Source organism: Anoplophora glabripennis, unplaced genomic scaffold (assembly GCF_000390285.2).
Source record: "Anoplophora glabripennis isolate ALB-LARVAE unplaced genomic scaffold, Agla_2.0 scaffold313, whole genome shotgun sequence".
In the NCBI taxonomy this organism is placed as follows: domain Eukaryota; kingdom Metazoa; phylum Arthropoda; class Insecta; order Coleoptera; family Cerambycidae; genus Anoplophora; species Anoplophora glabripennis.
Genome location: NW_019416419.1, coordinates 267343 through 281751, shown reverse-complemented (window position 1 = coordinate 281751; position 14409 = coordinate 267343). Strand labels below are relative to the sequence as shown.

Here is a 14409-nt window from a genome sequence, read left to right as displayed (position 1 = left end):
AAAATCGTGTCATCATTTTTAGGAGGCGTAAGATAAATCATTTCAAATTTAAAATGAAATTCAATGTAAAATCTGAAATACCGCTGCATACGCACTGTGTTCTGGTAGTAGCTGTAGTCGCCCAGGTGCATCGAGTGTACGAAGTGGTCGGTTATACGTCAAATACTAACCTGGCGAGCTTGTTCGTCAATCAGAGAGCGCCTCCAAAAAACAAGTAAACAACAGTGGCGCGTACAGAGGTAAAATGTAGTATATATGTGGAATTTAAAAAACAAATTGGATTTATAATAAATTACATTTAAAATAAATAGTTTATGAGAATAAAGGAATTTTTGTAGGAAGAAGGGTGCCAGACGTGAACTGATCCCTTCGTCCCTTCATAATGTATAAAGAAATTATTCAATTTGTAAAACCTTTAAAAGCGTACTGCATAGGTTCCCTGGACAGGCAATGATTTATTACTTTGCGAATATGACCCTACTATAATACTATGCTGTTATGTTGCAACATATTTTGTGTCGACATATTCATATTTACATTAGTAAACTGAGTCCGGGTCTGTTAAACTCCACTATCATTGTTTATTGGACGAAGGCCAGGAGGGCCAACCCACAACGGTGACGGGTTGACATTTTTATGTTGATTTGTTATTTTCACGATCGGCGTTTTCTGTCTAAATTACCTTTAAGTGTAGTTAATTAATATTTTATAGTGAACTATGTAGGTAGGTATATTATGGTATGTTAAAATCGTATTTTCAATTTCTACTATGCCGTTTGTCCTAATTGAAGTACGCACAAAATATTGTGGTTAACCTATTTCGATAATTTTACATTATTGTAAACCGATTTCAGTTTAGGTATGTTTCCTCTATATTTTGAGAGGACCTATGCTTCCAAATATTTATATTCCAGACGACAACCGAATAATACTAATCCTAAGTTATGTCCTAATTAAGGAAAGCCTTATATTCAAATCTGCCCCGTCCGTGCACGACAAAAAAACGGAATCGCCGGCGGCCGGCTGTAAATTGGGAATTTTCGGGCAGGTAGTTTCGGGCCCGGCGGTCGGGCGGAGGCGGTGGCGGCGTTAATTGCCAGGTAAATGTCGCGGCGGCAACGGCATCGTTCCACAGTTAACCCGCACTCCGGTAGCAGTCGGCGCGACGGGGGCCTATTAGCACCCCGGTGCTAACCGTCCGGGCCCCGGTTGATGCGAGACCACCGGTAAAAAAAAAACGACGACCGGCCACAGTATACCGACCAGCATTATGATATTTTGACCGATCGCATTATGCGCGGTTGCGTCTTTTGGGCGCTAATTAAGGCATAAATATGGTGAAATTGGTTGTCTCGACTTCGAATACAGGGTGAATCTTAAATGTGTACATAAATTTTAATTGCGTGTATAATTGAAGACCTTGGTGCAAGAACCGGGCAAGTCCACGTTTTTAAAGTGTTGGGAAAATGAAAAAAACTTGTTCATTTGGAAACAAGTTCACAAAAATTAAAAATTTTTATCAGTTTTATGTAATATAGACTAAATGCATTAGACTAGCGGAAAAAATTATACATTTCAGTCAACCTTTATTATTTTATTTCAGTTTGGACTTGCCTATTTCTTACACCAGAATATTAAAAGATGATTGATATTTATCAATTATGTATTACATTTTGTAGCAACAGTGTTTTTCTTTAAAGATGGATCTTCTTCAGGATGATCGTCGGTGGGCAAATCTCCAAATATAGTGTTATGATACGCCTGATCAGCTAGTGGGACGTATTTTTGCACCAAAATTTTGCAATCTTTTATTTTTTTGTCATTTTTGTAGGGTAATTTACTCGGCAATGACAACTGAATTTGTTGGTTCGTCTCGATGAGCGAAAAACAGTCATTCCAGCGGAAACAGAGCATTCAATAAATCTATTATTTTTTTATGTATTTGAACTAAAGGTTGATGTGAAGACGAGTGTCACGAGCGGTAGCCGCCACCTGTATATTCAGCCCCCCCCCTACAGGCAAATCCCCACCACAAATTACACGCATTTTGGAGCAATAATCAAGCAAGTCCTGGACTTTCCTGTTTCCTGGGCCAAATTGGTTAAACAGAAAAGTCGTTTGTCATTACATTTCCACTAATGTGCCACGGACTTGCCTGATTCTTACACCAAAAGATGACCAACCTAGATTTGTAGGAGATTCCATATATAACTCATTTCTTGTGGAAAGCGCACTTGTCTGGTCCTCACCAGGGTCTTCAATTCGTGTCATAAAAGAGGTTATTTTTCATAATTACAAACGTTTACGGAGATATTAATGTTTCCAAAATCCATCTGTTCACATGAGAACTGTTATTCGCTTGGAAGTTAATCGCGTTGTTCTTTATCGAAACAACGCGGGAAACGCGGTTTTTAACAAGACCATACTCATCTTACTTTTTCAATTTTCATTCAATTCGATGTTTATGGGCTCCACACATCACACAGTTTTAACCGTACGGTATGGCTTGTACAGGTCAAAAACTGGGTAATATATGGGGTTCAACGTTCCAATTTTAGCCACACATTGGAAACTGACACGTACTGTCTAGTTCGTACAACGTGTGGAATAAGCAGTCCTGTTTCTTTCAGAGGCAGTGAGAAGTTTTTTTTTTTTGTTAAAATTGTACCTATAAAATATTTTTTTTATAATTTAGACTAATTTATTTCAGTGTATTTCAGTATTTCACATACAGCTCTTAAAATCCGCGGGAGAACATTTAGGGACCTATATTTCGGTACTTTGATAAAAAAATTATTTAATTCATAACAATTCTAATAAAAGCATAGAATAATGCATTATAGCGACATCCAAGAAGTATGCTTGTTTCAAAGTGAATAATATCTATATTATATAAAATACCTGCGTTTTCTCAAAATCTCTACCATAAAAAAATATATGACAAAAACAAGGGCACCCTTAACACCCTTTATGCTTTAGTGAACTTTCCTACACTCTCTTTCTTCATAGAAATTATAATAAAAACATTTGTAAAAAATTTTGAAGGTTCATGATTTTACAGGAAAACAATGCTGTATTAAAGTAGCTTGATCTAAATTGGTTTGTTTTCTTCCATTTGAGGTATTTTCCGTTTCCGGATACACTGTACAATAATTTAAACTAGTTTTCTAGTAAAATAAAAAATGAAAGAGTTGCTGAGGTGTCCGAGTGTCACGGTACGATGCGGCACGATAATTTATTCGAAACAGAAGTTAAATTGGATTTAATTTCGCCATTGCGATCAGTCCTCCCATAGTAAAAAGGGAATTTCCTTAATAAACTCTTAAAAAACGCCACAAATTTTCGTCAATAATAGGCGTCTGAAACTTATGACAGAAGTTCGAGGCAGCAAAACTGAAATTAGGTTCTTTTCTGCTATTGTTTCGAAAGTCTGGGCAATAACGTTATTCTAACCGGCAGATACAGTGAAATAAATATTATTTTTATGCTTCCCCACAGTTAAAAATGTAGTGGTGTTAAGTCGGGACACCAGAGAGAACATGGTATTGGCCCACGCCGTCCAATCTATTTATTACGAAAGCGGTTACCTACCCAAAATTTTCTAATTTCCGATACTTGGAATGTTGCACGTACTTACAAAGATATTCCCATAACATTCTACTCTCCTTAATTTTTTATATACGAAAAAACCAATGAAAAAATTTCAGGAAATTTTCTTGCGATTTCAAAGAAATGATGCGTTTTGAAGATATAAACCAAACTTCCACTTTTTTAATTGATCACCCTATATCTTTGTAATTTATTGGATTCTTCTTTTTTTCTGGTGTGAATACATGTCATATATTTGCTTTGACAATTTGCATAATATTTTGGTTTACTTATTGATCTTGGACATAGCCAAGATTGACATAGAATTAATGCGAATTAATTAATGTTTTCCGCTGTTAAATTTACTAAACAAATCTTTAAGGTTTCTGTTAAGAAGTAAGTTATTATAAAAGGTGTTTAATAATACTTTTATCCTGTTTTAGACAAAGGACATATATTTCACGTGTGTTTTTATAATGCCCTGTTATTCACACTTCGTTTAATATTTTCTCCGTTAGGTCATATAACTGAATACGTCGATATTTATTTCATTTTTCAAAACTCGTAGAAATTATTACATGGAGATCAAATAAGCACTCTTGAGGCTCATAAGAAAACTTATTTAAAAAATGTCCTTTGTGTGTGTAGAACACAGCAGGGTTATGGAAAAACACTTTTTACAGAACAGTGTTTTTTTCCTAATAAAATATTTAAAGATTTGTTTAGTAAATTTACTAACAGAAAAACATAAATATATACTGTTTCTTGGCGATTATATCTATTGTGGAGGGTCAGTAAATAAATCAAAATATTGTGCGAATTATTAAAGCAAATATATGGTATGTATATGACAAACTAATTGGAAAAAGCGCCAAATGTTCCATTTACACAGGTCAAGGTCGGTTAATATCTAAGGTCAACATTCAATTTTCTTTATATATATTCCTTTAAGATCGCAAAGAAAATTATTAAAACTTTAGGTGCGTGATACCTACATACAAGGACAAAGTGTTTTTTAACATCTTATTTAGTTTACCATATCGAGTTGGTTGGTGGCCTAGCGGTTTAAGCTGTCAGTACTTGAAACGATGAAATAGAGGAGAATTGGGCACCCTCTCTGCGGGTATGATATGATGGAAAAACCTTGGCTTGGGTCATTATAATAATAATAATAATTAATCAGATAATTTATCTAAGTCGTTAATGGGCGCAAACACGGCCTATTTAATAATAATAATATGCCGTCTCCACTCTTGCACAAGTCGTCGACTTTTGGACTAATTCTTCGAACTAGAATGTGTGGTGAAGATGTTATTATTATATTGATCTTGAATTTGACATTCTAGAGTAAATGGCAATTGCATTGTTGCCACTTTATTTGATTCAACGATTTTTTAGGTATAAGCATGTGTTGTTAGATGATGGTTTGGTTGCATGGTAATAATAATAATAATGTAATAAAATATTAAGTTTTTAGGGTACTCTTTTGGCTAGGTATATCCTCTCCCTCATTATTACGGATAAGGAATAAAATAAGAAAGCGTTTTATCAAATAAGAATAATGTAAAGCATTTCATTAAAAAAGATTTTTATTTAAATTATATATTTTCCCTTTTCGTTGTAGTATTTTAACAGGAATTAGACTTCAATTCTGTAAAAATCTAAAGATTTGATAATGTAAATCACGTAACACCTAAGTCTTTTTATTTTTTATTGATGTCTCAGGACGAATTCTCCCTTAGGATTAAAAAAGACGCACGTTAGTCCCTTTGCACACAATATCCTATTATTCTTCTGAAACATCTGGATTTAGTAATGGAAATACAATTTTTATATTTATGAAGCCAAATAAAATATTTTGCGGTAAATCTGTAAAATTGGAAACCAGTAAAGTAAAAACCAAAATAAGAAAATAAACTTACAATATTAAACCTGAAAATACTGAAGATCGAATTTTCGATATTTACAATCAATAAAAGTAGCAAAAATGTATTTACTAAGTATTTGATGTTCTGAAAAGGTAATTCTAATTATTTCAGTAGCCAGAGTACAAAAATAATCTGTAGGTACTTCAGATATTCTCGTATTTGTGGAAAGAATAAAATTATCTCAGTAATATGAATAATATGAAGTGAAGACTCTTAATTTATATATAGGTATTCTGTACGAATTTTAGACGTAAATATTCCTACTTTTATTATCTTTAATTCATATTTCTTTTAATGATCAAATTCTGTATTACGTACTTGTATTAAAATGGAAAATTCTCATATTGGTACTTATAAAATAAAATAATTATGGGATATTCAAATACATATTTGATTAGGTTAGATAGATCCAGATATATTATCAAAATAAACGACTAGTCATTGAATTCACATCTACATATATAATTCTTTAAGGAAACTATTAGAAAATCATAAAAGTTGAACAAAAAGAACAAATCTTAAGTAATCAAATAAGATATGAATTTATAATAAAGATAGGTTCATAAATAGGTAGGTAATAGAAGAAATGAAAATAAAAATAGTGAAAGTAACAACCAGGTTGAATAAAAATTGTAGATACCTACTTTCATTCACACAAACGATTGCAAATCGGAATACTTTAGGTATTTATTTAAAAAAATAGATATCAAATTTAATTCTAATATTTTCGCCTCAAGTGGTATTGATTCACAAGAATTAATGTATAAATATTGATGTAGCTTTACATAACTGGCTAAAATTAAATTGATAACATATACAGTTGACCACACACTACTTAGCGTAGTGATCTTTAACAGTCAACTATACAGGGTACAAGTACAAACAATTAGTTTGACTAATAATTTTGAAAATCTCAAGTTTTTAAAACATCCAAATTTTTAAAAACATTAAATATTTTAATCCGCCATTGAAGAATAATAATAATAGTTAATTATGAGGCACAAAAAATAGTCTTTCCACAAAACATTCGCAGTATACTTAGGTAGGCACCTAGGTACTTGTTTAACATATATTTAACGGATATGAAATAAAGAACAAATATGGGAGTTTTCGGAAAGATATATTTCTGGAACAACCTATACAGTACTGACGAAAATAAGACCTTATGAGATAAGCATATGCTCCGCCATAGCTTCGCTTTGCCACGCGTGCGCAGATTCTGCGGTCAGAGCAATGCCTATGAAAAATTAAGAAATATTTGCAATAAAGTCAAAGGGTTGTGTAAAAGCAAAAATAATATTAAATTAAAAATTAAGTTTTCAGTACACCTTCCAAAATTTATTTGGGCAGATTTCTCAAAGTTTTGAAAATGTTATAAAACAAATGTTATGTTTAACATTTCCTTAGGGTGCGTCGTCCTACCTATGAATATATTATAAAAATCCATATAAAATAATAATAAACAGAAGTCACGCAATGTTTTGCTTGGTCGAATCGGAATAAGAGGTGACATTTCTAGAAAAATAAAAAAAAAATTACAATTAATCGTAGGTACCAAAGGTTGTTAAACAATTTCAACTCAGACTTAATAAACAAAACTTTTATAACATGGCTATATTCTTTAAAAAAAATAGTTAAGTAAGTCTATATTTTAATAATAAAGAGATGTATTTAAAAATGCGAAAAAATTCCTAATGATATTTTGATTTGGTTGACAATCACACTCTTCGGGAGTATCCTTTTTCATTGCAGATACTCAGAAATAAGGATATGACGAATACATGTTCCCTGACTATTCTTTTCTCAGAAAAATTCGAAGGTACATTATATTAATTGATACTGGTTAACTTTTTATAAGTGATTTCAATAGTAAGGAATGTCTTTGCTTAAAACAAGGACAGGTCAGACAAAGTAGATACCTGTCCATCTACCTCGGTGCATATTTCAATTACCTACGTGTTTAACTATTTCATTTGTTTTAATTTATTACGGAAATAATTTTCGAATAGTAATTTTCGTTTATGATAAAAATGTATGTAATAACTTTTTAGTAATTTTTGGTCTTAAAATTAAATTCATATCGATATAAATTTCTGAACTAACCCTTACAATATAAATTCCTTTATGAAAATCAATATACATAGGTATGTATTCTATGTGCATGTACAATGGGTATAAGTAGGTATGTCATAAATACACAAAATCAATTTTTGTTGAAAAAATAAGCAATATTAAGTCCTACTTATTGTATTTGATAAGGTCGGAAAGGTAATTCCTAAGTACACAAAGGTTTGCATTCTTAAAAATAATGATAATACAACTGACTGATTTCTGCACAAAAGTAGAAAAATTCTCAGAAAGATATTCTTTCTTTCTTTCATAGAGATTCTCAGAAATTATGTCTACAACTTTAGGTAAGGAATCGATACCTATGTTGAGATTCCATTTAGTTGTAAACCTATATTAGTGTGTAGATAGGTACTATAAAGTTATTTTAAACGTTTTTCACTTTTCATACCTGTTAATATAGATAAATTAATTGCCTAGTGAGGTACAATATATAAACAAACATATTTTTAGTTATTACAAAGTCTAAAAGTGTAAATATATAAATATAAACTTTCCAAGTTTGTTATATCTACCTACTGTAATTACATAAATATTACCTAAATAAATTTAACAACTATTTATAGGTAAGTCACCTGTAGGTTTTTAGATATTTCGTAAGGTTATAACAATAAAAATAATAGTTTGTATTATTTTGATGTTATATTGGTTTAATCCTCAGTTTAACCTTTAATGTGTCCATAGCTAGCGACATAGGTGTACCTACCTACTTCAATCTTTCTTTAAAATCATTTCCTACCAAGTAAATCCTTTCCGTCGGGAACAGTCTTTAATTTCAAGATTATTAAGATATAACAAAAACGCTTTACTGATATCGTTAAAAATCTATATTTTATTCTTACTCATCTGATCAGGAGTTAGCCAATTTTTTTCTAAGCCCCCCTCCCTTAGATTACGATAAAAAATCCAGAGCAGCCACCCATTTCGAAAAAGTTAATAATTGTATTTCTATTCAAGTATCGAAAACTTTTATGGTTTCCTACTTGAAGGATTTTTCTGAATTTATACCTACAAGAAGGTAAAGAAGTCAACTGTTAAATTAGCTTCGTCGAATATCTTGGTTTTTATTCAGTTCTATATTGACATAGAGCATAATCATTATTAAATAATTTAATCAAAACCTTCATTTGTAAAACGTGAAGGAAAAAACGCGATTAGTTGCATAAAAACCAATTTGAAGATACATTTACAACAGATCTCTTTATTTTGAAGTCTTCTATTGGGATCTAATTTCTTTAGAGACTTAGATAATTAGGCAAAATTTAAAAGAATTGGTCAAAAATTTAATTTGTAATGAAATGAAAAACTTGTTCCACCGATTGTTTTAATTTTGTATATGGGTACCTAAATATTCTTAATGGATTGGTACCTATTGGACCTATACGGACACCTATAATTTTGGTGGTGCTTAATTTCCATTAAGGAATAACTAATTAAAAAATACCGGGAACTTATTAGTCACTGATGTATAATGTTCATAAGATATATGTTCATATAATATGTTCATTGGTATACTTCTATAAGTTATATATAAGGTTTTCCACATTCTACCCCCTTATTTTTTTATATTCATAATTGGAAATAAATGGTATGAGACAAAATTGTAAGAAATTTTCTTCCAATTTCAAAACTGTACTTAGAAAAACAATTGAATGTTGCATTTTGGAGATACAAGTTAAACTTATAGAATTCTCAGCATACATATATTTTATACCTATTTGAATTATCCTTAATATTATGATATGAGGTTTGATAGGTCCATATCTAATAAATAATAAGAGAGATAAGGTTAAATGAGTTTAGAATACCTATATTGTTAGCATTTTCTGCATATCTACCTTATTATTAGAGTTCTCTCAAATCTATAAAAATGTCCAATGTGTTTCATTTAATGAAAATTTTGAACATCTTCGACCCATGAAATTTTGTTTCTAAATACGAAAACAACAAACATAAGAGGGTTAGAATTTTATGTGAATAACCCTTTATATTCGTTTTATCTAATAACATGCTTATTTATAATGAATGTATGTAACTTGACCATTTTGGTAAATGTGGCAGGTAGGTACCTTACCATTTTTCTGTAAAAATTTAGAATAAACAAGCAGGTAGGTAGACATATGAAGAAAAGAGTAAAGATGGATGTTTAAAATTGGGTAACACCAAATTTAATTAGGTGAGTGCATTGTTAAATTTTTGGTCATTTTGGTGCAATTATAGGAGAATTAATACATTTTTCTCAGCGCGCTTCAAGCTTTATTGAATCATCTCGTTACCGGATGTGCTGCTCATGTATGGCTTAACGTCTTAAAGTATCATTTAGAGTCAAATGAAGACATCAACGCCACTTACTGTTATGCGAATCCACTGAGCAAGAATCGTTGATGGGATGCGGATTCATAACCAGGCTCGGTTGGACCAAACCCCTGTGATGCATTGGTAACTGGTGCATTGCCAGTCCACCTTGCTCTGACATCACCATACGAACCACACTTCGTGAAACAGTCCGCACAAAGTTCGAAACCGCAACCACCTCAGGCAGTCCAAGTGATGGTGCCTGCCTCACTTGGCTACTAGGATGTAACAGTTCAAGCCTAGCCCCGGAAATCTATCATACCACATCGAAATGTCCTTCTGAATCAAAACACAGCACTTTGCTACCAACGAATGTGATAATTTTTCGCGCAGTACCACGGTTACCATCCGCCACCGGCTGGGGTTACGAATCGACTAAGGAGAGGCCGATGCCATCGGGCGAAATCGGTTAGGCGATTAGTTTTTGTCGACCCCTTCCCCTATAGCCACGCCCATCGCGTTTGCGTACTCTGTGCTCCAATTGGTGCTCTGTGCTGATAGCATAGCACAAAATGGTCGGCTGGTAATCAATAACGAAGCCTCCGGATTTCGTCCCCCTTCAGGACTCGTGTTAAATTTGCTTTCCTTCTTTGTTAGACATGTAAATTTAACCTTGTTGGCTACTGGATTGTAAATTTGCTCAAAGGACACAGATTCATGTTAGCCGACGGATTAAAAATCCATTTGAGCGGCTGGTGTTACAAGTTCTTCCATAAGCTTGGCGAATTAATAAGATTTCGTCGCTCCTTAGACGACTTGTGACGAACTTAGCATCCTACAGCCGATTGGAACCTATGTACCTATATAGGTCTCAGTTGGGTATTTTCCTATGTCTTTGGATAATCAGTTTTCTTCTCATTCCAGAGGAATTCCTACAATTTGCTTCATATTGATCACGAGCCTAGTAAACATTTAATTTTGGTTTATTAACATTCATCAGATTTAGATAGATAAGCTAATATACTGATATACTTATATTTGTCTCTTATAGCTAATCGCATACTACTATAAACTGACAAATACTGACAAATCTACTATAGCATATGACATACTGTGACACATTGTGCTAAATAGATATCTATAGAGATTTATAGGTATGCAAGAGAATGAATGTAAAATTCTTCCATAACACTCAGGTAGGTATAGGTACTTTTCTATATATTAGGTAAGACAAATATTGTTTACACCTGCTATTTCCTTTTTTTTTTCGTTATTTCCATATACTCTACAACGTGAACAAGCCTTGATATACCTAGGTATATGTATTATTTTTTATTTGCTATTTTTTGATCTGGGTTTCTACAAGGCGACATAGAACGTAGGTAGGCACTTTAAAATCATTCTCTAAAGAAAATTATTCATTTAGGAGTTACATCCAATTCATCTTATAGGTTATCTGCTTGCTATAAGTTCAAAACCGCAAGACGAGTTACATTTTTGGTTAGTGCGATCACTTTTAGCGTAACTTTTACCATAGGTACCTAATACTAGCATATGTTTAAAATTCGAATTAAATAATTTCATTACCTACTTGTTACATATACCTACAGTACAAAAAATCAATTATTCGTCTTCATTCAATCTTCATTCTTCATTAGTTAACTTCTTATAAACATCTCAGTCTAAAATCACACTTAAAAATTACCAAATTAAGGCCTAATTAGAATTGTTAAAATTTATTGAGAACTTCTGGAATCGTTAGAGTGATCCTTTTGGGCAAGGTTTTATGCAATTAATTTTTAAATTATTTTCACAGGTCGCAAAAATGCAAAATACCCAACAAATAATTTAAAAAATGCTAGTTCAATTGTAGGTAACTATCAGTTCTGGTTTTGTTTTCATTGCGGAAACGTGTGTCATTTATTGTGAAAATTTATTTTTCTAATTTTTTTTAACTGTTTTCTTTTTGTGAAAGAGCAGCGTGTTAATAAATGTGAATCAACATACCAAAATGGTCTATCAATAATGCAGTAACAATGAATTAATGGGCATGGTAATAACGTATGCACTATAAAACTTGTAAACAGAGGTAAAACTATTGGTGGAGTCAGAGGTTCCAAAAATATTTTCATTACCTACGACAATGTAATAAGTCAGCAGGTATTAAAAAAATTGTTTGTAAAAAATACTTTGGCAATCGAATTTTTGTACCTCAATTTTACTCATCAAATATCCTCTCTAAGTTTATAAACACCCTGTATTATTTATAAACTCAATGTTCATCAGTTCACATGATTTTTGAGACGAGTGTTGTGGTTTGCGGTAGCAAGTTAGTGCTCTGAAAATTATTCTGTACCTACCAATGGAAAGTGGGTTATTTTTTAAAGTTTTTAATGTGTTATATTAAAGGTTAGGTTATATCTTTACTATGTAGACCAGTAAACCTTTCACATTTGTGTTTTCATTTTCAGTTGTGTACATGTGAATGAGAAGATTCTGGCAACTCTATAGTTTGATAAATTGTCGACTAAACGTATTTTGTACTAACTATGCACCTAAGTACCTTGTGCACATCTAAATAGAATATCCTTTTTACACCGTGTAAGTTCCACGTTATTTTTAATTTATTTTTTTAGATTTACATATTGGGATAACTTCTAAATAATGAATAAGTACTTACGAATAAAGGGAATTTTAGAAATGATCAGTTTTTAAGCCAAAGCAAATACACATCGTGGCTCGAGGACTCGTTTGCTATATTTCAGTTGGTAACCAAAAGATTGGACATTTCTAACGTTTCTGATGGTGTAGCTATAATATTAACGACAATATTATCGGAACCACATTTTAGTGACAGGTATTGAGGCCTGGCAATTTCCTTAATATTTCAATCAAATTGTATCTGATTTTGATATTCATGAACGTGAATCCAAATAAAACAGATACAGACCAAGATACAGTTTATATACAACATGTATTTCAGAGAGCATCTGTGCTATTTTGAAAAAACGTTAATGGTATCAAAATTGGTACGAATAAATATTAAAATAAATTTAATTAGTCTCGATAGCTTCATCCAGTACCTACTGTTAGTATACTGAAATACATTTCGTGCAGTCAGAGATATAATAAGTATAAGGTAAATTTAGGATATATGTATGTCTCACTTTTATTATAAGCGTCATTTCTCCACAGAAGAATTTTAACTGTAATATATTACTAATAGACTAGGCGGTATCCATTTTGGCGATTTTTTCGATTTTTATAATAATAGGTAATCATAATTCATTCGATTTGTAACTAGTCATATTTTGTAAAAAATATAATTACAAACATTTTTTTCCTCTTCCATTTTCGCCTAAAATCAACTCATGAGATTTTTCGAATTTTTTTAACATATTGTGCCGCCAAAAGTTAAGCTCACGTTTTTTTTATACGATTAGAAAAAATGTCATTTCTAGTGATATTTGAAAGCGAAAAAGTCAAAAATCTTCGTGGATATACGATTCACCCAAATATGGACTTTTTGAAACAGATATACCGTTTGGACGTGCTCTGTGGTCTGGACTATAAATACTTCTTACATCAATAAACTTATATCATAGCATATTTAAAACAGTTAAAAATAAAAAAGTCACTGAAATAAGTTATTTCGTCTTTCATCCTCTGTTTTTTCATACTTGACAATTTAAATTAGGTTAGTATATGACCGGCGCAAAAACCAACGCCAGAAGGTGATGATTTGGTATTTAATAATAATTAAACTGTTTTTTCCTTCTTTACGTCTTGTTTTTTCTTCTAGATTTTAAAATATTCCTTTTCATTTTTATTTCAACTTCATTCTATTCTTCTTGGAAAAATAATGTGGGTATTCTGTCGCAAATGGGGCATCTATCCGAATTCTACACTGAAAGAAATGGGCTTATTAAACTGTTTATCTAGAATAATGTGTATAGCGCATATAAAAACTTTTATAACAAATATACAACTTTTATTAAAAAAAAGCACTCATCTCCATATTATTCAATAAGTTTAACTGGAAGGTGCTTAATACACCTTATGCATCTATGAAATAAAGGTTAAAATGAATTACTTATACATTATTATGTGTTGTAGACTTTATTGTCCAATTGTATAGTAAGGAAGATTTGTTGTATAAAGACCAGTGTCCGAATTTGTATACTGGTAAAAAAGTTCTGCATAAAATTCATATTTTCGTTAAACAATTATTTTTTCGAAAAACGGTGAGACCCGTCGATTTTTATTTGATTCAGGGCACCTTGTTATGTAAAAAAATTTTTTTTTTTCGATAATCCACTTACAGCAGCGATGATATAATTTTTTTTTAATGTCAACGCATATTTTTTTCGTTCGAAATTGATGACAGTGATAATTATCTAAACAACGGTGTGAAAATTTCGATGTCTTACATAACAATTTTTTTTAGAAAAATGCACCTTAAGTTCTTATA

At 31.6% G+C, this 14409-nt stretch overlaps 1 protein-coding gene across 1 annotated transcript in view; it reads right to left on the bottom strand.

Moving 5' to 3' along the window:
• The window catches only part of LOC108908519 (insulin gene enhancer protein ISL-1), a 152251-nt gene extending 141907 nt beyond the window's left edge, over positions 1–10344 (bottom strand). The window contains exon 1 of the mRNA XM_018712575.2: positions 9996–10344. Coding sequence (XP_018568091.1) covers positions 9996–10125 — 130 coding nt within the window. The 5' untranslated portion in view covers positions 10126–10344. The remainder of the gene's footprint in view (positions 1–9995) is intronic.
• Between the last annotated feature and the right edge of the window lie 4065 nt (positions 10345–14409).